Here is a 24,219-nt window from a genome sequence, read left to right as displayed (position 1 = left end):
TATAATAAATTAGAAGAATATTATTGAATAGGCCTAGAATACTGTTGTGACACACATAATCTGCAATACGACAGTAAGTTGAACCAGGCAGAAATATGGACAAACTTTAAGTGTCTACACAACGTTTGTTTGTTTTTGTCTGTAGGCTGTGGCGTGTCTCGTCCGTCTGGCTCACTGAAACGTGTTTTCCTGAACATACAGCCCCCAGTCAACAGTCACTGTCATTTCTTATCTCAGCAGCTGGGTGGAGTAAAAGTCGGGTCAGCTCGTACCAAGTGCGTTAATAAAGGGGATTTCTGCGGCAGCTCAAGTATTAAATTGAACTTGTGGAGAGCAGGTCAGTCCTTTGGAAGAAAGCCTGCATCTGATACGTCTGAAGTTATCTCAGCAATGTTGTAAGGACAGGGAATCAATGTGCCTGACAACTGGATGGTTTTTGCTCTGTCACATGGAGCCAAAGTGATACCTGATTCATTTTCATTGACAACTCTTAATTTCATTTGCGCAGCTCTTTTCTTTTTCTTTTTCCTGGTTGTAAAGACATTTTATGAAGTAGGTTACTGCGCTGCTGGGAGGCTTCTTCATCCTCAAAGTGCGCTCTTTTTAACTAACAGAAAATGGGCGATACTACGGGAACCTCACTGGGCAGGGGCGCGCAGGACACGAAGGAGAATGGTCCGCATTTGGAGGCGAAAGGTCCTGATGCCGCGGACCACATTGAATGCAACAGCATCCCAAACGGGGAGAGCGGCTCCGCGGCCACTACGCGCTTGTACAAGAAGCGCTGGTTGATCGTGTTCCTGTTCAGCTCTTACTCTCTGAGCAACGCGTACCAGTGGATCCAGTACGGCATCATCAGCAACATCATTATGAAGTTCTACAACGTGGAGGCCTTCGCCGTAGACTGGCTGTCCATGATCTATATGCTCACCTACATCCCCTTCATCTTCCCTGTCACCTGGCTCCTGGATAAAAAAGGGCTGCGGGTCACCGCGCTGTTGGCCAACGCGCTCAACTGCGCTGGGACTTGGATCAAGGTGGCCAGCGCCAGACCCGATCTGTTCGGGGTGACCATGCTCGGACAGTTTGCCAGTTCCCTGGCACAGGTCTTCATCCTCGGGATGCCCTCACGCCTGGCGTCTGTCTGGTTCGGCGCTGATGAGGTTTCCACCGCCTGTTCCATAGGGGTTTTTGGGAATCAGGTGAGTTAATGTCTGACGACCAAGGGAAAGTATCACTGCAATAGATCTCGATATTGTGTTTGATTTGTTTATGTCCTGAAAACCCCCAAAGGCAGGATTTAATTGCCACGTTTACTGAGCCTACATTAGTAGCCTGAAAGATTATGACCTAAACCCATGGCTGGATTAAACTCTCATGCGGCCCTGGGCAAGTATTTGCTGTTGGGTCCCTAGCTCACCCATCATCACCCCTCCAGCCAAATGACATGCAGTGAACCTGGGGCTTTTTGGGGTTCTTGCAGGTCTGTGGGCCATGGGGCAGTTGCCCGTTTGCCCGGTTGGCAATCCAGCCTTGCCTAAACCTGATGAGGACAGTCATTTCTCACCTGAATGAAAAAAAAAAAACAAAAACAAAAAACCCATACATACAAGATTCCTGGAGTCCTGGAGTCCTGGAGAGGACTTTTGTAGGTTCTCAGACTTCAAGTGAAATATTTCAGTTTAAGCTAGTCCACCAAAACCAACCAATAGTGTCAGAAAACATTCTGTTAATAATCATGGACTAAAGTGTAAGTGGCCTAACTGCTGTCCACAATCCTTCTTCACACTACTGGACAAAGATTTTAGAATACCCCAATTCTTCCAGATTTTATTGAAATTGAAGCCGTTCAAGGCCAGGGAACAACCTTAAATGGTACAAATTGTACAATGGGACAACTTCCCAAGGTAAAAGAAGAAAGGTAAGGGTCAAATTGGTTAATTTAAAGCTTTTCTGCAGCAATGGATGTAAACGAAGCCTTGACATTAAATGCAAACTATTCCTACAGGTGCCCTGACTTTTGCTGATGACTTATAAACCACCTGTGTGACAATGGGTTACTGCAGAAAGGACTGTATATCAATGGTTCTCAAAGTGGGGTCTGGTCTTAGGTGGATTCTTTGGGGTCCCCAGCAAAAAGTGGATTGATTTATTTTCACTATAATTCCATCCTTAAGTATCGCAATAACAGAACGTATGACTATTTTGGTCATGGGTGTCAAACACTTCCTGTAATAAAACATCTAAAAGTCAAGATCTTATCAAATGTGGGTACGTGCTCTGATTTGTGTCAGTTTAGGGCTCGTTGATGAGAAAAAGTTTGAGAGCCACTGCTGTATTTTATTAGAATGGTGAGAAAAAGGCAAGAAACAAAGGGTGACAGACTGGTTGGTCAGGGGTTCATCCTACATTCAGATAATTACCTAATACATTAGAAGCAGAGAAGAAGACCGTGGCTTCACATGAAGGAAGAGCAGCACAGGGATGAACTGGACAGAAGGTGAAAGCAAAGCAAACCACAAGTACAACAAGTAAACATTTTTCGTGTCACACCTTATCACTTTACGTGTTTGCAATCATTTGAAGCAAGAATAAGAATCAGAAATGTTACAGCTGTCAGACATCCTGATAAAGATCCTCCGCAGTTTGTACAATATTACCATGAACAGATACAGTTACTGTTTATTGGCTGTGGGCCCATAGTCTGAGAAACAGAGGCAGACAGCCCCTGTGTGTGTGTGTGTGTGTGTGTGTGTGTGTGTGCTGACGTGGTGAAGCTTATCTGCATATTCACAGCACCTGCTTACCTTGAAAAAGCTTATCAGGGTTCATGGATTTTTCTTATTTTCTGGCAAATTTTGAGATTTGTTGAAGCCTTGTACCATCTTCATGTTCAGCCTGGAAGCAAAAACATTCCTCAGTGGTGGAAGAGCTCTGACCTTTTACTTATCTTAAGAAAAAGCCAGGCAAAAAATGTAACAATATATTACAAGTACAAATCCTGAATTCAAAACCCTACTTCAGGGAAAATGCAGCGTAACAGAAAAATGGCCCCTGTGGCTGACACATTCATTCATTATTATATTTTAATATTGATACATCAATGATAAAATTGCATTTTATTGTTGTACCTGGACAAGGTGGAGCTGGTTCTATCTTGTATACAGAGTTAGGTTTTTAGTCCAGTGGTTCCCAACCTAGAGGTCGGGCCCTCTTTAAGAATCACAGGCTTGATCTGAGAGGTAGATGATTAATGTGGCACAAGACAAGAAAAAAAAGCTGTGCTACACAGATGTGTATTGTTTTTGTTCTCTTGTCTCTTATGTTATTGGTTAAATATTGGATAACTTTACCTCTGGCCTCTAAAATGTACTAAAATGAAACCATGTGAGATATTTTCTGTAAGGAGTCACTAGGTAAAAAAGGCAGGAACAACTGGTTTAACCTATGAGAAGAAGTTGCATTTTATAAAATGATTATATTACATTTCCATATGAAAAGTAAATACAGCGATCAGGTCGAAGTGTATCAGAGTATTTACCTCTGAAATGAAGTGGCCAATATCTTAAAACATAGGTACTACAACATTTAGAAATGTGAAAAAAAAAAACCATACACTTTATCGTTCATTATGTTTCTTCCCAAACACTGTTATTGAAGAAGCCCTTTTTGGAAGTCACTGGTTTGGAGGGCAGCAACCAAATGGGAAATGACGTGCTCGCTGTCTGCACAATCTCGCCATCTCCTGCCGGCGCTGTGCATTGATTCAGTGTTTACAGTAGCTCTGTCAGTGCCACCGAGCTTCAGGTATGGTCAACTCTGCAGTCTTTTCTCTGTGTTGGTGTTGTTCTCTCGGGATGACAGGCCGTCGGGGGTCGGTTTGTAGCTCAGTCATTCACGTCTCTTCGCTCGGAGGAAGCGTAATATGATCGTCGGGGCGCTTCAAGCCCGAAATACCGAAAGTTTTACACGTGGAGCAAAATGATCCTGACATTGTTTAATGATCGGTTTATCTAGTGTAACTAAGCGTTTTATTGCGCCGTTTTTACGGATGTGAGGCGAATGCGCTGCCAACAAGGCAACCTCGATGAGCAACTCCTGTGCCTCTGGTGCGCCTCACGCTAGACTCACAGTGAAAACGCTGATGTTGTGTCATGCTTTCGGTTCATTTCGGTATGCCAGGGTATTTCCGTGAAGACGCCGGAGAATACTGAACATTAAGTGGATTTGGGGTCGTAGTTTGAAGGACCGTGACACGGGTGTTGGTTCCTCCTTTCTCTCCTTACACTCCTTCCATTCACGGATTTACTCCATGCAGGCAGAGGCGGTGTAGCTGGAGGCTGGAGACGGCAGGGGCACTACAGTACTGCCATCGGAAATTTCCAGCCCCCCCCCCCCATCAACAGTAGAGAAAACTGGGGCTACAAGTCACTTACTTATTTATCTATAGCCTCCCTCAATGTGATGATAGGAAATCCTTTTAATTCACTGCGAGAGAAGACAAAGAGCCACAGTGATGCTCAGAGATGTGTTTCAGAAAAGTAAATAACTTGTGTTCATCACGAATATTTTATATACAAATGTTCTAAAATGTTCTAAACACCATTAGAGCCCAAAGTCAAATTACAGAAGTGCTAGAATTTCAATAAATGTTTCCTATTTTTGTTACAGCGTTTTGAGTCAATAACCAAAAGTCAACATTTCTCATGTTTTTTTTCATGTGAACTTATCAAATTCATTGGAGACAACAATTAGAAAGATAAAGATAACTTAAATAAATGACCAAATAAAATTATCGTCATTGCCAATAGCAAAAAATGGCTGCCTAAGAGTCCAAAATTTACAACCACAGAAGACTAAGAATACCAGAAACATTTGCATGGAGCCAATCGGATTTTTACATATTTTGCTTTAGGTATGTTTGAAGTTATTAATCGATTATGAAAATTGTTAATTTTTTTTCTGTCAGTCATTGAATTAGTTGACAGACAAAATAGTTGCAGGTTTGTTGAACATGAAACTTTTGCTTTGAACACTTGGCATGAAAATGAAATGACGATTTTGCTTGTTCAATATCGATGTGATTGTGATACTAATGACTGATTGTCCTAATTATGCCACAGTAGTAATTCTCTATCAAGGAAAAAACAGATCTGAGTAAAAAAGGTGACAACAAGCCCCAGTTTCCACTATGGTTGATTCCTATGAACTCACTATTTAATGTCCCAGACATTATCTCAGCATCATCACCTCATCTTATTTTAACAACTAACCCTGCTCTTCAGCATCTCAGTGGACTGTCTGTCAAACATGTGAGTCCCCCCTCATGTCATGTCCCGCAGGGAGACCAGACCTTATCTAATCATTTATCACAATGACTTACGTCTTACTTCATGTGTCCTCATTTGTTACTGAAAATGATTAAATGTGGGGCATTAAATGTACCTTAAGATGAGTCAGCTAATATTTGTGCAGTAAGAAAAACTGAGCAGCTTTAGAGCTTAGGTTAGTACTTTGCTCTTCAAGCCATTCTTAATCAGTCAAGTGATTAAGCATGTATTTACATTAAATACCATGCTGATCGTGTCCTTATCAATATTAGACATTTTCTATATCAGAATTAGTTATGTATGTAGTTGTATATGTATCCATTGCAGACAGGAAACAGACAGACAGTGACATGATTTCCATTCTTGAGGCTAATGATGGCAGTAGCACAGGCCCAGCGGAGCATAACCAGGAAACAAATGAAGTGTCCTGCTTGTTGCCTAAATAACTTATTTTAGTTCCTTACAATTGTTTCACAGTGTGTGAAATTCTACAACTCTTACACTGACCACCTAATATGGATGTGAACACTTTACAATTAAAGCTGAAACCCCTATATTTATATGTACACATGCTTCTATATGTATTTCAGTGAAAATTGAGTGTGTTTGAGCTAAGCCAAAAGAAATGACAGATGATGTTATATATATAAGCCATTAAACATTAGTAAATCCAATTTATGAACCACACACACTCTACTTTCATAACTGGTCTACAGACAGCAGGATACTGTCACCTTGTGTTTGAGCAGAGACAAACTTCCTCCTAATGGCCACAGCATGGAAGCAGTCATTTAAAGAAGTGTACAACTTATTTTATCAAAATATTACAATCATAATTACAGAGGTAATACAGATTGATAAACCACTGTTCATTAAAAAAAAAAATCTTTATTCCCATATTTTGATGGGATGGGAAGATAACTGCATTTTGCTGCAGATTTAGGTCTACATTTACTCATATTTGCACAGGACTGCAAGTATTGTGCCTTCACAGACTTCATTTGCATTGCACATGTGCTGACCACATAATTTGAGTTAGTAGTTTAATGCTTGAAAGATTACAAAAATGATTATTTGCTGTTGGCCTCTCTGCACTTTAACAGTTTGTCAGTTGTCTGATTAACTTGCAGTCTTTGTTAAGCAACACACTCAATGAACTTTAGCTCCTGTCCATGCATCTATATATGTGTGAGTGTCATGTGCCTAACTTTAGCAATAAAATCAAGTGTCTCTACTAGACCGTCCTGCCATAGGTTCACACTCAGAGCCTGCTGACAAGTGCTAGTTGATGCTATGACATGTTGGGAGGAGTTTGAGAAGTAAAACTCACAAAAGAAACTCATCATTTGACTGAAGAGGTGTTAAACACCAGAGCAGACAGGTGAGCATTAGCACCTGAGAATGAGTCAGGTATGTAGCTGTTGACAGAGATCAGAAATTTCCAACACCACTCATTATATTTAAACTGCACCCCAGATCCACCTCTGCTAAATCGACACGAGTAATCAGCAGTAATCTCAACTTTAGGCACGGCAGGCGAGCTTGTTTATGATCAGCATGTGGGAAATACCTGCTGGGTGGAAGGGGCGAGTCAGGTGAACTGTGGCGGTGTTAAAAAAGAGCGCACACACAAGGAGAAATATTTGTTCTTCCTTCCAGCTGTTAAGTGCCACAGAAGCACGAAGGAAAAGGGAAGAGTCAGTGGGACCAACATGAACGCTCAGGATGATTTCCCTAACGAGTGGATGGACGGTCTTGGCAAGGCTGAGGGCAACGACTGTTGTCCAACAAGAACAGGGAGAACAAGTTTAGGGGAGTTCAACTACCACCTGCCTCTGGGAGACAGCTGTGACACTATGGAGCCTTCAGTCCTGGACACTGCACAGCTCTTCCCACTAATGGAGACCAAGTTGTACAAGCGGCGCTGGGTCATGTTATTTATCTTCAGCGCCTACTCCATGAGCAATGCCTTCATGTGGCTGCAGTACGGCATCATCAGCAACATCTTCATGCGATTCTACAACATCGGCACCCTGGCCATCGACTGGCTCTCCATGATCTATTTCCTCACCTACATCCCTGTCATCCTGCCTGTCATGTGGCTGCTGGACAACCGTGGCATCAGGGACGTGGTGGTGGTGGGGTCCGCCTTCAACTGCATAGGCGCTTGGATCAAGACGAGCACGGCCGAGCCTGAAATGTTCGCCATGACCTTCTTTGGCCAGTTTGTGTGTTCAGTGGCCACAGTTTACATCCTGGGCATCCCATCCAGACTTGCGTCCTTGTGGTTTGGGCAGCAGGAGGTGTCCACCGCTTGTTCCATTGGCGTTCTTGGAAACCAGGTGTGTCTCTGTTTACCTGCTGGACTCAGAAAATCTTTTGCAGTGTGTGCTTAGTGATCTGCTCCTCTCATGTTGGTGTTCAGAGAACTGCATGTGTGTGTGTTGGTCGCTGTGAGAAAGTGAAAGACAGCTCTAACATCTTTAACATTCTTTGTAATATATGTGAATGGCCACGTGTTAAAGGCAGGCAGGCAGGTACATGTTATGTCTTGTCAGCGCCGGCCTCCTTTAACGTGTGACTCTCTCTTCCTATGAATTCTGCTTCCAACCTTCTTCTTGAATCAGCAGGTTTAACAGTGCATCACTCTCTCTGGAGAAAACACATGACTAGTGGCCAAATCAGCTTCCAGCAACAGTGAGAAGAATCTTAGAGAAGTGACGCACGTTGACCTGCAAAACCAAGTGCTTCTTAGTTTCAGGCTTTCTCACATGCCTGCTGTCAGTATGCGTGTGGTACAGTATATAGGAAGTTGAGGCATAATGTGGATTTTTTTCAATGCCAGCTGTGAAAGCATTAGCTCATAGATGATTTTCCAAATACCCAGTGTAAAGCCTATTAATCTCATTAATTAATTTCTTTAGGAGAGCTTAGTTGCTTCCTTTAAAGACACAGTGCCAAGAGCCCAGTGTTACTATTTTCCAAATATGAGATGTGGCTATTAAATAATAAGAATAGTCCTGGTTTGATTCACATAGGCCCAGTCTCGTTATTTAATAACCCCACCTCCTGAACTCAGTGCTCAGAACATAGTTAACAAGAATGAAGCAAGGGTTTCACTTTTACCCGTGTTTTTTTCACAGCGCACACCCACAATGTACACAGGCAGCAGGTGTGGGCTAAAGGCAGGTAGAAGAAGCAGATATGATCGAGTGGGGCTCTTGTTCAAAGTGATTTACTTTGTGTGTGTGTGTGTATGTGTGTGTGTGTGTGTGTGTGTGTATGTGTGTGTGTGTGTGTCTGTGTGTGTGTGTGTGTGTGTGTGTGTGTGGTTCTTCCTAGCCAGGGGGATGGGGGCTTCCACTGCTTGAACTGTCTACTTCTGAACAAGCTCCCAAATACTAGAACATGTATTAAAGTTACTAAGTCATCTGAAACGAGATAGACCTTAGATACTTAGATAATACATGTTTTGCAGAAGAGTGACACTTTTTTAAAGGTTTTGTTGCAACCTGGAGGAATTTCAAGATGATTCAATTTACCTTTGCATTATTCTTTATGCACAAGCCAGTAAAAACAATCAGTGGATGCTGCACAAACACAACACTTCCAATTCAGGAGTTTATATATGGTTCCCTTGTGAACTCACCACAATCTACTATGCTTATCACAAACATAACGTACACATAACACTTTGCATAAACAGAGACCATCAAAACACATCTGACCCCTCTGATGCTGTGTTTTTTCTCCATTTGAAGTGTGTCCTCTCTCACCTGTGTAAGGCCAAACACTGCGTACCGGTCATTGTCATGCAAGTTCTTGTTTTGTGCTTTAGTCCCGTTCCCCGCTGCTGAAGATAAAAGGACACATTGTTGTTGATGTTTACTTGCTCACCACGACTTTATTCCTTTGGCTCCGGTCCCTAAACCCGATACTTCCAAGTTTTCAGGCTGAAGTAGTTCACATATCGCCTTGGATCTTTAAAAATAGTTCACATTAACAAAAAGTAGGTAGAATTTCCAGAAAGGCCTGTGATGCTTTGAAGATCAAACAGATCAGCAGTTTGTGTGCCAATAGTAACTTCATAAGAGAGGATATTCTTGATTTGGACCAATAAGCCTGTTATCAACACTTGCTCGCCTTATCAAAAATGCACAAAAAAATAGGGATACAATGTGTTTTCTTTGCTGCGGATGTGTGACAGTGATTGAACAAAGATGACTCTGCAGTTACTCTGTTGTAAAGATCTTTTATAGGCTCCTGTGAAAATCTTACAAAGCTTTCTCTAGCAAAATGACCACAAGGTAAGTTAATGATTGTTCAAATAGCTCATGTTAGGTATATAACATCAATATAGTGAAGCGTGTGTGTGTGTGTGTGTGTGTGTGTGTGTGTGTGTGTGCGCGCGCGTGCTGTAGAGGGTAACTGGTACAAATCTATAAATCACTATGATTGTAACGTTCCCGGAGGTCTGAAGGGGTCTGACATATTTGTTGTGCTTGCACGCTTCAGACACTGTTCACTGGTTTGTTCCTCCTGAGGGAACATGTCTTGTCACTTTTTGCCCTTCTCCTTCTCTCACCTTTCCCCTAGAGCGGAGGGACCTCGGCTGGTGTCGCCTCTGGAATGTTCTTGAGGCTGTAGGAAGCTGAGGAAGTGGGCACTACTCCTGTGGTATTAAAATTTGGAAAGCTCAGGATCTGAAAAGTCAGACAGACGTCGTATCCTCATGTCAATCTATCCCGTAGCGTCCCAGCTTTGACATGTTTTCAATGTAATCGTGCCACAAAATACGCAAAATAAGCATTTACTTCTGATGTGTTTACAAGAGTAAAGGTAGATACACCATCACTCACACAAATGTTGTGCAGTCAGATGTGAACTTTTGCAATATCAATCTGTTTTTAAAATGGCATTAAGAAGAGAATACTTCACCTTTTCTGGAAGACTCAAAAGCCTTTTTTCTTTTCTATTTCTTTTCTATTTCAACCTTTTACTACTTTTGTAGTGATGCTTTCCCCCTTTACTTATGTGTACATATCTGTGCATGTGTTTGTGTGTGTGTGTGTGTGTGTGTGTGTGTGTGTGGTCGTCAGCTGATGGCAAAGTGTCTTTTTTTAATTGTGTACCTCTCACCTACAGATGGGTATCGCCATTGGGTTTCTGGTCCCACCCATCCTTGTGCCTAATGTGGATGATATGAATGAGCTGGCGCACCACATCAGAATCATGTTCTACATCAGCGCTGGAGTGGCCACCCTCATCTTCGTGCTTGTGGTGATCGGTAAGTCTTTGAAGGAGCACGACTATTCCCATCCACAGGCTTGTAGGGTGGGGAAGAGCTGTCAGGTCTCTTCACTCACTTATGCAATTGTAGTCCACTGTAAGTCCCTTTCAATGTCATATAACTCCCACAGTCATGGTTGTGAAAATATATAAGGCAGATAAAGTCATCTTGACAGTTTGTGGTTTCCAGTGGTAGAGCCTGGGTAAAGCTATTACCTCACCTCCCCTCCTTTGTGCCTTACAGTAACGCCAATGGGATTTGACATTTTTAGTTGGCATTGTAATGATATTTTTTTAGATTAGCAACCACCAACACTTATCTAATATAGTTTTTACAGTTACATACAGTTTCATTCATTTTCATATGGTAGAGCTTTTTATCTGGTTGCTGGGCTCCTCGGGCAGCACTGCCGGAAAGCCGAGTCTTCCTGAGATGTGCTTTCTACTGAAAACTAAACCGCATTACAGTCCACTAGATGAGCAGCTGCGGTAATTGCTATAATTGTCCACCTTTTGATGAGATGTGTTCGGACATGATGTGAAATACGAGCAGGAACTCAGGGAGTCATGGAAGTGTTTTATGAAATCATCCTCACCCTCGGCTCTGTTAAATAAATCCTCCTTTCACCTCCATGAAGGACTAAAACTCGCTGACAGTCAGAGAAACACGGTGAAGCTTCACCATTTATTTCTAGGAGATGCTCACTGGCTCAGAAAAAAGATCCTTGGTCTTCAGTCAGAGCTTTGACCGTGTGTGAGGACAAAGGTTGGTGAGTCCAGTTTCCCTCTGTGATCAGTGGGATTAATTTAATGGGGCTGAGATGCTCTTTTGGTCTGAGCATGTCATTTTGTTGATTTAAAAAAAATATGGAAGAAGTCTTTGTAGTCTGTGTAACTTACATCACCCACAGCAAGGGCGTATTTGTTTATTCTTAATTAACCTAGTTAAGCTGAGATCCCATGGCCGATATGAAGCATCCTATTAAACCCATCGATGACATATTTAGTGCAGTAAACACAGTAACTTAATACAGATTGTAAATGCTTCTGCCTTCGCTAGCTCTCCCACAGCAGCATGTTGGCTGCTCTGTCTTCATTAGCTCCTCTCCCTTCTTGATAGCACCGTTTGACGCCTGGAAATATTCTAAACAAATGAGCTGGATAACTAATCACACTGGTCGGACCCGTCAGCTTTCCCATGTGTGTTTTCCTGAATTTATCTGTTTAGTATTCAGTTTGGTTAATCCATCTGGTCCAGACTGTCTTTGTGCCTCCTCAGGATGAGCCCTTTGGAGAATATTTTTCAGTATTCATCTGGATTGAGGGAACAAACATTAAGAGTCAGAGTTAAAGTATTAACATCAACTATCCACTAGCACGAGCTGTTGATTGTCTAGCGGCTATGCCAGCGGTTTTCTCTGGTGGGAAAAGCCAACTTAAGGCTCAACCTGAGACTTTTGCATGACCTTTGCATGGCCTTGGGGCCAAGAGGGCCACTGGGGGTCATCTGTACCTGTATCTGTACCTATTGGACCCCCCCCCCCCCCACGGCAGGCCTGGTGTCAGGAAGGAGAAATAGAAAAACCACACAAGCTACTTAACCAAAGCCAATAAAAGTCAAACACTGATAATGGCTTGTGGTTGTGTTTATTGAGTTAACTCATCTGGTTAGCTTATCGACAACAGGTGTGTCTAACAGATGATAGATAGCTGGCGAGTGCAGCTGAGCGTGATGAGGTCATCGCTTATGACAAATGTTATGAAGACTGAATTATCTTATCTTCAGAGGAATATCCAGCCATGGCTTGTATACACACACACACACACACACATACGCATTTAGCTGCTAGTTACGCTCCCTCCTGGTAGTATAACCTCCAGCGTCACTCTGGGCTTTTGACCTCCTGCTGATATGAGAGTAGACAAGACATTATCTCATCTTAGTAAAATGCCTGTTTTTCACTATCAGATTATAAAGTCTTATATCCCAAATACACACATAACCTCACGAAATCTATTCCAGTGTTTCAGGAGAGGCCAGAGATCCCTCCCACACAGGCCCAGGCTCAGGCCAGGAACATACCCCCGGATGAGTACTCGTACACGGCTTCCATCTTGAGGCTGCTGCGCAACAAGCCCTTCATGCTCCTGGTGGTCAGCTATGGTGGGTCTCTTCCTGCTGCCTTAATCTATTTTTACAACATTTTTAAAAAAGTTCAGAGAACTCAAGATGACACGTACATGGCTTGCATTGTCTGACACAAACTGAAAGATATTCAGGTTAGACTGACATTATGACCGATCATTGTGTAATTGTTTCACTTGCTACTTTCATCATTTAATGGCTCCACGGAGAGTTCAAATGTTGATCCAACCCATAGCACATTTCAGAGGGTAAATCTCTCATCTCACTACTAACTCCCTGACATAAACTTTAGCTGTTATGCTCTTGGCTCTTAGGCAGGTCACAGAAAAATAGGAGGAAGTCCGAGTCAAACTGGTTTGACTAGGCTCTCAAGTGTCTTTGTGACGGACAGGTCTTTCGTCTACATACATCCTATGTTTATCGCCTGTCCAGGCTCGGATGTTGTTGCATTATTGAGGTGAAAGGTGACAAAGATTTAAAACCCTCAAAATCGATATCAGCAGTTGTCAAATTACCAGTCGTAATCAGCTCGTGTGCAGATATGAGGATGTGTCATTATAACACATGGACTTCTACTACGCTGCCTATGTGTATTACTGATCTAAAGGTCATTCAAGATGTCACATTTTGTGCTCAAAGGTCACTATTTAATGACAACAGGGTTAATGATAAATATATATGGATACACCCTGAACAGGATATTAAAATAATTTTGTTTCTAGAGAGATGTTTAAAGTGCTGATTGACATTTGTTCCAGTATAAATTTAAATGCTATTAGTCAAGTAATGACAAAGTCTAAAGGCTACTTTGAACTTGTTGTGTGAGGTTATCAGCTGTATTTTTGGGAGGGGGGGTCCCATCTGGACCCTCTCCTTTCCCTACAGGTGTTCTCAGAATAGAGACAAACTTTTTTTTTTTTTTAATTTGTTGTCTGCAGGCCTGAATGTCGGCTGCTTCTATGCTGTTTCTACACTGCTGAACCGGATGATCATTGAACACTATCCCGTAAGTGTCTGAAAACACGCCACTGCCTTCTGTCCTTTATTTTTTTTAGGTGAGCTTTTACTTTCTGTGTTTCTTTCTTTGCTCTCAGTTTCTTCCTTCCTCTCACCTACACTACACTTAAATGATGCCATATGCTCACAGTCAATGGGCCCGGCGTGTACATTTGTGTGACTTCCTTTGAGACCAGTAGCTATAAAGCTGCTGAACAGATGACCCTGACACAGATAACAGGAGTCTGGGAGTCTTAATTGTTATTGCCCAGAGCTTCCAGGACAAGATAACACCAGGGTGCGAAATGTAACCAATGTCTTATGTGGTCTGAAATCCAGAAATGTCGCTGCTTTCAATTTCAGGGTGAAGAGGTGAATGCTGGGAGAATTGGTCTGACCATCGTCGTTGCGGGCATGGTGGGATCCCTCATATGTGGCATTTGGCTGGACAAGACTAAAACCTACAAGTAAGATAAACACTGTTTGCTATTCATCAGTACACTTTGTGGAAGAAAAACAAACTGAGTTTAAGTAATTTGTCCAGACACTAAAAGGGAACCAAGACTTCAAAACATCCTCTGTAGTTTTTCTTCCTTTCTCTGACGTCAGGAAACAGCGTTCCCCCCCTAATCATGCTGCTGCAGTCTCCTGACAAATACAGTCTGCTGACCTTTATGTACCTCATAGAGGTACAGAAAACTGGAAGCTGTGAGAGGAAGTGCTCCCACTGCTGATTCAGTCTTCAGGGTCAACCGTCACTCTAGTCTACCACAGTCTTACCGTAGCTGTGCATTAAAACACAGGCTCCTTGCATGAATGTCTTTCAAATCCAGTCACAGGAAGATGTGTAAGTGAATTAAAGGTTTTGCTCAAAGTGGGCATGAACGAGAATCCAGCGGGACTGGGTTTTTAGATGTGATGTCCCTCTCTGCTTATCTGATCTGACAGACTATACTCTGCTGGTCCTCCCAGGTCGCATCTCAGGCCTGGTGCCACTGCGTTAAACATGGAAAACAGTCACAATGCAATCTTCCATTTTAACATATCTGATTGATATCTTATAACTGATGTCACTGTTCAACCATACTTTTCTTTCGATTAAGTAAATCAACATTTTTACTTCTTATTTTGACCCTGAGTGTTAAATATTTGCTACACTAGCCTCAGTTATCCGGCATGCAAATTATTATGATTAGAAAAGAGCCTCAGATTCCCTACATGCCATTTGGATGCTTAGCTGTCAAAGCAGTCAGGCCCAGATTTATGTTGTTGACCCTCACGCTCCTATTGTCCTATGTGGGAGAGAGTCAAAGGACCATGTTATATTAACAAAAACGTTTTGCAGCAATGTTTTACGCGTGGTTGTACAAGAGACAGCGTCACCAGAGTAAGCCTGTTTGTGCAGATGGCCAGGGGTCTTCAGTGACTCAGGAGGGATGTTTTTCAAAGTTGATAGACAAGCACTAACCTCAATCGGCAACAAGGAATTATCTTTTGAGGAAATATGAGGAATTTCTACTCCAACATTAGATATCTATCTGAAAAAAAGGCAGGTTTTGTAATTTACACGAAAAATAATAAAGTTGGGTCATGTTGCTTTTGCTTCTGTACTTGCTCTATATATACAGAAAAGCTCTTGTTAGATTATGCCAGAGGATTTCCTTCTTCTGATCAGCTTTGGCAGGAAAGTAGCAAACGTGAGCCTTATCACAAGATCCAGATTCCTCAACATTAGTGTCAGTGTCAAATTAGATTAAATTAGACTTGTAAGATGCTTTGGAGTCTTTGCAGTTACAATAGTCTTTTTGTCTAAACCCACAAACAGGGTATTCTGTGTCTAAATACATGTGATGGTTAATCGTATTGTCATTTGCTTTTTAAACAAAATAATCTGTTTCCTCTTTTTTCAGACAGACCACCCTGCTTGTTTATCTCCTCTCTCTGATTGGCATGCTGGTCTATGCCTTCACCCTCAACCTGGGTCACCTGTGGGTGGTGTTTATCACAGCTGGAGTTTTAGGGTAGGTAAGAGTAGAGGTCACCGAGGTCTTAAATATCACAGCTAGGGATTTAAATGAACCACTAACAACCTGAAAAATGTGGGTAAAAATTGACTTTTTAGCCATAATTTGGTTTTTCTCCGAATTTGATGGGAACTCTGGAATATGAATTTATACCATGCACTTACAGCAATAACATTTTATGAATCTAGCAGTTGTGATTGCTGGTAGAGTAGATGTAGAGTGCTTTTACAAATAGAGGCTTAAGAGACAGTTAACTTTGTGACGATACAGTGTTTAGCCCTTAGCATATAATGAACCATGTCTGTCACAGGTCACTTCGCTGCTTGAAAGGTTTTTGCTAATAATGTGTAAAACATTCTGGTGAAGCTGTATGTAGTTCATGCTCTCTGCATCGCTCTCCTCTGGCACGAGTGCTGCTTTGTCAGAGCAAAATTAACACTCCTCTGACTCCCAAGTCCACATGCCATGTCCTTACAATTATTGCTATTTATGGTAAGCTGATTATGCCTGTAACTGGTTTCCATAGCAATTCCTTTGTCTGGTTTTCATTTCTGAAACCCAGACAGGATGTTTTATACAGCGATATACACATGTCCTACTTTTACATTTGTGGAGCTGTTCCTTTTCCTTGGTTGGAATGAAAACAGTTGTCGATGTTAAGGAACAAACCACTGCAGATCACACACTTCTGTTAATCTGACCTCCAGTGTGTGTCTGCAGCTTCTTCATGACAGGATATCTGCCCCTGGGCTTCGAGTTTGCAGTGGAGCTCACCTATCCAGAATCAGAGGGAACCTCATCTGGACTTCTCAACTGTTCAGCTCAGGTCATTAATGTCAACAATTAATTGTAGAGACACAGGCTACACTTATGGGACATAATATGAAGACGTTGGTTTGGGTTTGTAATAGTTTTTTTTTTAAAAAACTCATTTCAGATCTTTGGAATCATTTTCACCATCTCCCAAGGGAAGATTATTGATAAATGGGGCACTTTAGCGGGAAACATTTTCCTGTGTATCTTCCTGCTAATAGGAACAGTAATGACAGGTAAGACATTAACTTCTCTGTTTCCCCAGCATACTTCTCCTGTAACAGTGCTTACAACACAGAACAGCTTTCCAAATGACAGTGAACATTGAACTCATGTCAGCTGTTGAGCACATACATGCACGTGATTTTAAAGGGAAACTTGAACACACTTTGTGTTTTAGTGGTAGAGTGTGACTGTAAGAATCGGTGTTGGTTGTGTTTACAATCCTCAGGTTGCTCATGCGTGGAATCATATCTTTCATAGGATAAAGTCGCCCCCTAGTGGTTGAATATACATACACGTTGTGTGAAAGACAAATGAGAAACTTGTTGGATAACGCTCTATGTCATTTATTTGAAAATATGTTTATTTTTGTATTAAAATCACATAACTTAATAAAGCATAAGCTCATGGTATATATTGGGCTTACATTTAAACTCATAACAAACACTTATTTCTTCACTTGCCTTGTTTTTAAGAGGATTGTGGGAGTAACAGTGAGCACCTGCTTTGAAAAGTCTAATGTGTTATCCCTGATTTCTGTTACAGCCTGATTTACAGAGGAGATTTTAAGTTGATTTCTAAAACATTTTTACAAAAATAATCCAGCTCGGCATTCAAACAGAAAGTCCACCGAGGCCATAACTTCCATAAGCTGAACTTTTCCCTCTCTTCGTGCTCGTCACAGGATTCATCAAGTCTGACCTCCGACGGCAGAAGGCCAACCAACAGACTGAGGTGCAGACAGTGAGTGTAAGTACATATGTGTGCGCTACATGAAATCAGAGGTGGGGTCTTCACATCCCCGTGGAGAGGGAATGTGTCAGATGCCATCCTGGCTCTGGGCTGATCGCGCTCTGCTGGCTGCTTCTCTGCAGTCCTCACACGGCAGCGAGCTGCTGCAGGCATGCACTCACGTGAATGCAGGGAACGCATTGCTCCTTTGATGGAAACTTTTTTTTCTCTAAACTCACATAAAAAAAAAAAAAAAAAAAAATCCTCTGCTATCAAATGCTGATTGCAGAAAGCACGTCTCTGCCTTTGTGTGACAGCTCTCCAACTCGCTCTAACAAACAGCATGTTTACAGTCTTCTATTATAACAACCTAACTTCGGGTTAACAGTTGAAACGTTTTTTACCCTTTAATAATGGGTGTAGTTGACAGCTGTCAAACACACTTACGTAATCTGTATGAATCAGTTTTATGAATCACTGTCATAATGTGATAATAGCACACACCACAATCCACCATTAAGAAACACAAAGCAGGTTGAATCTTTTAGTTATTTGGGGATCATCAAAAACAGTGGTCAGTGGTTCACATTTATGTAACATATCACATATTTAAATTCACTGAAACAGAAACAACAGTCTGCTCAAAATCACCTTTGAATTTTTCACAATGAATGGCACAGTAACGGAGAAATACTTCGCACTGCGTGGCTTCTGTAGCTCACTCGTTGCCTTTTTCTTTGAGAAAAGCTTGGGGCCCTTTTGTTGCTGCTTCGTCCTCGTCCTTCCTCTGCTCAGCTCTAACAGGACAAAGGCAGCTAAATGGAAAAGCTCCAGCAATTCTGCACACTAACAGAGCTTAAATAAGATACGTTTAACAGGCCAGCACTGCTTTCTTCGTTTTGTTAATGAGCCAGCTCTGTCTGCTTGTTAGATATGAGAAGAGCAGCAGTGGGATAGCCCATAAAACTGTTGAAAATTAGTAATGATAAAAGATATATCTGAAAAAACAATTTCAAACAGATAAAGTGACATAATATTTAGCGTTTTACTGAAAACGTAATTTGACTGCTTCTCCTCACTAAAGGCTGGTGAAATGGCTGCTGGGTTAGCAGACAGGTAGCAGGCAGTGTTAGTATTAGCTGGCTGTGCAGGGTTTGGTGGAGGCAGACGCTTGGTGTTGTGGTGTGGAGGTGACTGTGGAGGATGAGGTGCCCCCCCCCCCAGGGCACCTCAGAGGTGTGACACCCAAGCTATTGTTCCAGCCTACAGGGTCCATCTCATCGGCGCAGGACTACGGGGCTACAGCGTGCAGCAGCCCCTGGCAACGTCAGTCTTGACATAAACCTCACTAAAACCAAAACACACACCTGCCAAGGTAGGGGCACACACTCTTCTCAAGCTTCAACATCAGAAATACCGTACCACAACACACACACACACACACACACAACGGACAAGTGTAACATTTGACAAACAGTCTTCTAAACAAGTTGTCACAAACCTCATTGTGTTTGAGTTTAAACAAATAGAGGATTTATTTATTCTGCCCAAAGGCCAGACCGGTGTTAAAGACATCTGAGGTCGTTACGGCTGAACTGCAGAACATCCTGCTCCACCACACAAGCTCAGCTCTTAAATTAAACAGGTTACTGTGAAATAAAACAATTCATTCACCCTGGGATTTCAGCGTCCTGTTGAACAAATAAATATAAAAAAAAACCCAAAGTTCCACCAGGTGTGTTCTTTTTGTACATTTTTGTTTGTGTTTCTGCAGCTTTTTAAAGGAAGTTAATGTCACCATTTGACATCTGTGATTAACTGACATTACTAACTGAGAGGTTTTGACAAAATAAAAACATTATTTATGGATCCTGTTTGATCCGATGCAGGTGAATGAGAAGTTTGAGCTGTTTCACACTAAAATTAATGTACAGGTTCATTTTTATCTGATGTTCTGTTGTCTCTCCGAACGCTGCGATGAGTTCAGGATCGGTGCGTTTTGATTTAAAAGCGCTTGTTGTTTCTGTCCTCATCCTTTACAGAAAACGACAGCTGACCTGGAAGGAGGCGTCTCTCCACCTGAAATCCTGAAAGAGGGGAAGTTATAAAGAGGACAGACAGATGAGCACAGATACACTTGATTTGTCGACGTGCGTAAACGTGCACACATTGTCACAGACTGGAAAAAGCTTCTGTGAGGAGAGCTGAAACGTACTGAACAGCCCTCTGTGGGGCTTTCATGAACGGAGAGCCATCAGACCTGCTGTATAACGTGATGTACTGTATGGATGCCACACTCACTGTCGGCATTTTACATGTCCTGTCAGTGCAGTCCTACCGCCACTGTAGTGACTCCAGCATTACTACACATTTGAACTTAATTCAACTTTTTCCTCTTTCCTAACCTTTTATTGTCCCCCTCTGATTGGTGTTAATGTCGTGTTCTATGTGTCTAATGAGCAATATTTAAAGTGAGTGTTCCTAATATTGTGTGTAACTGAACTCAGTCTCTACATTGCTAAAGGTATTCACGAAGTGTTCTGTTTTTAGAATATGCATCTTAAATGCAGACCGAGGACTATGATGTTGTGATCTTCTGTCATGGCGGTCAGGCTACCCATCACCTCAACAAGGCTTTCAAATCACCTCTGCCTGCCATTCAGGATCACATGGAAGTCTGTGCTTCTGAATACTGCTGATTATAAATATGATCGATGCTGTGCATCTGAGTACACTTTGGAAGGTCAGTGTTGTCCTTGTTTTACTGTACGTCACCTCTACAAGAAGATGTTTGGCGATAAGCATCTGGAACGTTAAGAATGTCAGCGCGGCACAAAACAGGTGACAGAAAAGGCAAATTCATCTGTTGCCCTTCTCATTTTGCACAAGACAATGTTTTTTTTATGTTTGATGCTCTTAGCCTGTAAATGTGTTACTGAGAAATGTAGTTCATGCTATGTAACCAGTGTTTGCATAGTTTATCATTAACATGTTGTACTTCATGTGTTGTGACTAGTTGTATGATTGTTGTGTGATTGTGATTGGTGCTAATTATTACTTCAGTGGCATTTTACAGACATTTAACAGTGCTGTGAAAAAGTGGAGTTTTTACCATTTTTTGCTGTTAATTAATTTTTTAAAATGTTTTTTTTTTTTTTTTAGACTGACCTACTCAGTCGTTCAGTTTTCTGTAACACTTAAATATTGAGAAAATTAATCAAGCAAAAACAAATCAATACATGAAAAACATGACTCGATGGAGTCTGCTTCACTCCGTCTCACTGGATAAACTCTAAAATTAGTGTTACTGAATGTATTTTTGGATACAATGAGGAGAGCATGATTTTTTTTTTCCTCCAGACTTTGAAGATTCTCACATACCAAAGTGTGTGTGTTTTCTGCACTTGAATCCATCCTACAAAACCAAAATTATCACTCTTTATTTTTGAAAATAACGATGAAAACATCTCACTTAAGCCCAAATGTGAGATCTGAGCAGCATAGGATATTAAATGCTCATCAAAAATGATGCAAAAACACAATTACACCCTTGGAGCTAAGACGCCTGCATACTTATCACAACTCATTTTTCTTTTAAACTTTAAAAAATAGATTCTTATTACTGCGATAGAAAACAATCCAAAATCAAATCATTTCATTTTTTAAAAGGTTTTATAGGACAGTAATTGTGTAGAAATTTAAAGGGTGCACAAACTGTTTCACAGCACAGAGCAAACATTAGAATAACTGCTGACAGAGGTGTTTGTGATACTTTGTAATGAAGAGCATAGTTTTGTACTGTATAGTCATCTGAGTTTGTTAGTAAATCATGACTTTAAAAAAATTATGGGAAGTGATAATCTGCTGAAATAAAACAATCAACATTCTGAGAGAAATCTGCTCTGGATAATTTCTGCAGTCACTGCACTCTGTTACACCACAGTCATAACCAAACATTTTAAAAATCTGAAGACAAAACGACCTTCTTCATGGTCAGAGACACATGTGGACGAGTGTCATTCAGCAGTGACAAGTTTCAGTTCAAAACCTCTGACGTTTTGCTCCAACCAGCACACATCAACAGCTGTAGCGTAACGTGACCGTACGCTCCAAGTGACTCTGTCAAACACTTTATGATTGCACTGTCAACTGTTAAAAGCCATAAGAACATCAAGGTAGAGATGTAAATAGTCTTAGTAATGAGATGAGAGTACATCCAGATCTCATGTTCTTCAAGGCAAGAAGAGAAACACTACGACCAGTCCACTTCACAACTGTCCGGTGGTGTTGGTGGTGTTGGGTTCCATGGACAACAAAAATCCAAACTGCTGGGATTCAGTTACGTTTCTTCTGTCGTGCTCCGACTTCCTCTTGTGTCTCTGGAAAACACTGGAATCCAATCAGCATCCCTATGACAGAGAAACCTAAAAAAAAAACAAAACACATTGATGCTATTAGGATTCTTTTATTTAACATTAACAATGTTTTTTTCACAAAAACACAAAACATAGCTTTTAAACACTTTACACTACTGCACTTCTGAAAAATTACATTTAATAAAAATTACATATTGATTATTTCAGGCATAGTGTAAGGAGCCATACTCACTTGCCACGATGAGAGGTGCCATGACGCCAATAGTCAGAGGTGCAGTTTTGTAAATGAAGGCTTCAGACAGAAAGTGACCCAACGCCAGCACAAATGTCCATAAGGTGATGTGATACAGCCTGCAGGTGACAGCACGGCACACACTGTGAGAACAAAATATATAGGCTGCCAACACAAACAAGGGTCAGGAAGTGAGAAGCTGTCTTACGTTCTGTTCTGGATATCAATGGCACAGGCACAGCGAATGATCGATGACAGCAATGTCCAAATACCAAATGTTCGAGCTTGGAGACCATTCACTAAGGAAATGGGTGAGAAAGGAAAAATTAGGAAAGTTAGGGTATACAATTTTTTTAAAAAACAAATCATGATTTAGCCACCAGCATCCCCCACGTCTGTTTTTACTCTGTAAGACAATCAGAAGAGAGCAAATCTGACTCATTTCAACTCATTTTATTTACAAAATTTAATGAGACCCTGATCTATAAATCTGTGCCAATATCAAAGACGATATTAGTTTATCACAAACACTATATTGCAACCAGTATGTGTATGAATATGTCTGCTAATAAGTCATATAAAGTATAGTACTGAAAACGTCACCTTTACATTGTCCACCAGAAATAACTAACATGTTTCTTAACTGTAAAATGTCCTTTTAGTACACAACTTCCGCTTTTAATAACAAGATTTAAGGTACTCAAATCAAAAATGTATATTATTATTCATCATGAGCTCATGTAAACAACAAGAATGTATCTGCCACTATCCTTATCAGATCAGATTTAACCCACAAACACTGTATTGGTATTGTCCTTAAAAACCCGGTAATGCTTGAGACAGCTGTTACTCATTAATTACATAAATATGATTTGATCCAGTTGCTTTGGGTGATGGTGATAACAGCTTTGCTCACCAAACTCTGGCGTGCCTGTGTACAGCTTCTCTGACAGGAAGCTGTGATCCCTGAAACTCTGCACGGTGTTTCCCACCGCGATGACGGACACCATCACCAGCCAGCTCCGCAGGACGTTCAGAAAGCGACTCATCTTCTCTGTCTCTGTCTGTCTGTGAGACGCACCTGTCGGAGAGGACAAGTCAGTCTGCTCGGTGCTTACAGCAGGTAGTACCAAGCAGGCTAACGTTGCTATAACGCGGTTAATACCATCAGTGAGCCTGTTATGATAAAAGGTAACCTTAATGATGCACGTATTTACCTGTATGGTGTCTACCAAACTACAGTGTGACCATGTTCCTAAGTAAAACACAGGAGGTCAAGATGTAAAACAGAAAAGTGGGAGTCAAGCCAACCCAGCATTGTGTTATATTCACAATGGTGAGGCTTTCAATAAGGACTGTGGATTTATCCAATAAGAGAGCTCAAAGAATGGTTCCATCCTGTCGTACCATTGATATGATTGGTCCGCATCTAGCGTTAAGGTTCCGCCCACTTTCTTCACCAACAAATAGAAATCAAGCAGCCCCGTGACCCGTAGGCTGTATGCTAGGCTGAGAGCGAACAAAGAGCAACCACGGAGCGAGAGAATGATCTGCAGGCGCCTGTGTATTCGTTAAATCTGGTTCGGCAGGAGCAGTGAAGAACCTTATTTTCAGCTAAAATATTTAGTCAGAATGGTATTAAGTATTCCAGCTTATACACTGGTACTATTCAGCAGCACTGAGCCATTTGTAACATTTCAAATACAAAACATTTAAAACATTTTTTTAGTTTAGGTAATACCGTGTACAATTTCAGTACCCTTGGACTGTACTTACTAGTTGCGGTTTATTTCAATAACCCAATTTCTGTTTCTCATCTGTCTTCGTTTAAACACTGACACTCTTTGCTGTCGAAAACTACACGTATAAACACACATTATAAGCACTTAGTAACACTTTGTTAGCCATAATATGAAGTTGCTAGGTTTATTCGTTAATTTTAGACCCTACTTTAATTTAATGTGCGCATTCGTTATTAATTCCCGACTGCACTTGAGGTCAATTGTCACATTATATTGGGGACAAGACCTCTTTCTTTGTTTGACAGTCACCGTAACGT

At 41.4% G+C, this 24,219-nt stretch overlaps 2 protein-coding genes across 9 annotated transcripts; one reads left to right on the top strand and one right to left on the bottom strand.

Moving 5' to 3' along the window:
- Positions 1-288: 288 nt before the first annotated feature.
- On the top strand, positions 289-21,416 carry flvcr2a (FLVCR choline and putative heme transporter 2a). 7 transcript variants are annotated; one of them, XR_011693645.1, is made up of 13 exons: positions 1,061-1,202; positions 6,990-7,672; positions 10,476-10,617; positions 12,643-12,783; positions 13,704-13,771; positions 14,125-14,228; positions 15,672-15,782; positions 16,506-16,611; positions 16,723-16,834; positions 17,506-17,570; positions 18,815-18,927; positions 19,595-20,519; positions 20,629-21,416. XR_011693645.1 is itself a non-coding variant. In XM_071498233.1 (12 exons), exons 2-11 carry the CDS (start codon positions 7,043-7,045, stop codon positions 18,887-18,889), a joined length of 1,554 nt encoding a protein of 517 aa, XP_071354334.1. In that variant the 5' UTR covers positions 2,891-3,807; positions 6,990-7,042; the 3' UTR covers positions 18,890-18,927; positions 19,595-21,416. The 7 variants fall into 7 exon arrangements, 2 of the variants coding, with proteins under 2 accessions (XP_071354335.1, XP_071354334.1); XR_011693644.1 differs by lacking the exon at positions 1,061-1,202 and adding an exon at positions 2,891-3,807; XR_011693648.1 differs by lacking the exon at positions 6,990-7,672 and having other exon boundaries at positions 289-1,202.
- On the bottom strand, positions 20,977-23,530 carry erg28 (ergosterol biosynthesis 28 homolog). Of its 2 annotated transcripts, XM_071498241.1 has the most exons (5): positions 23,378-23,530; positions 23,077-23,241; positions 22,369-22,459; positions 22,161-22,279; positions 20,977-21,976 (listed from the first exon to the last, which is right to left on the bottom strand). In XM_071498241.1, the coding sequence occupies exons 2-5, from the start codon at positions 23,207-23,209 to the stop codon at positions 21,888-21,890; spliced, it is 432 nt and encodes a 143-aa protein (XP_071354342.1). In that variant the 5' UTR covers positions 23,210-23,241; positions 23,378-23,530; the 3' UTR covers positions 20,977-21,887. The 2 variants fall into 2 exon arrangements, with proteins under 2 accessions (XP_071354342.1, XP_071354343.1); XM_071498242.1 differs by having other exon boundaries at positions 23,077-23,495.
- Positions 23,531-24,219: the final 689 nt, after the last annotated feature.

This window comes from Trachinotus anak, unplaced genomic scaffold (genome assembly GCF_046630095.1).
Source record: "Trachinotus anak isolate AG129_WGS33_773 ecotype Australia unplaced genomic scaffold, CSIRO_AGI_Tana_v1 ptg000015l, whole genome shotgun sequence".
NCBI classification, from domain to species: domain Eukaryota; kingdom Metazoa; phylum Chordata; class Actinopteri; order Carangiformes; family Carangidae; genus Trachinotus; species Trachinotus anak.
Note: the sequence above shows the minus strand (reverse complement) of the source record. Positions and strands in the feature narration are given on the sequence as shown.

Coding starts and splice junctions, on each gene's coding strand:
- erg28 (XM_071498241.1), bottom strand. CDS start 23,209: ATGAGTCGCTTTCTGAACGTCCTGCGGAGCTGGCTGGTGATGGTGTCC. Junction 22,460..23,076: donor CACAGGCACGCCAGAGTTTG/GTGAGCAAAGCT, acceptor CCATTTCCTTAG/TGAATGGTCTCCAAGCTCGA. Junction 21,977..22,160: donor GGCACCTCTCATCGTGGCAA/GTGAGTATGGCT, acceptor TTTTTTTTTTAG/GTTTCTCTGTCATAGGGATG.
- flvcr2a (XM_071498233.1), top strand. CDS start 7,043: ATGAACGCTCAGGATGATTTCCCTAACGAGTGGATGGACGGTCTTGGC. Junction 15,783..16,505: donor ATCACAGCTGGAGTTTTAGG/GTAGGTAAGAGT, acceptor GTGTGTCTGCAG/CTTCTTCATGACAGGATATC. Junction 16,612..16,722: donor TTCTCAACTGTTCAGCTCAG/GTCATTAATGTC, acceptor AACTCATTTCAG/ATCTTTGGAATCATTTTCAC.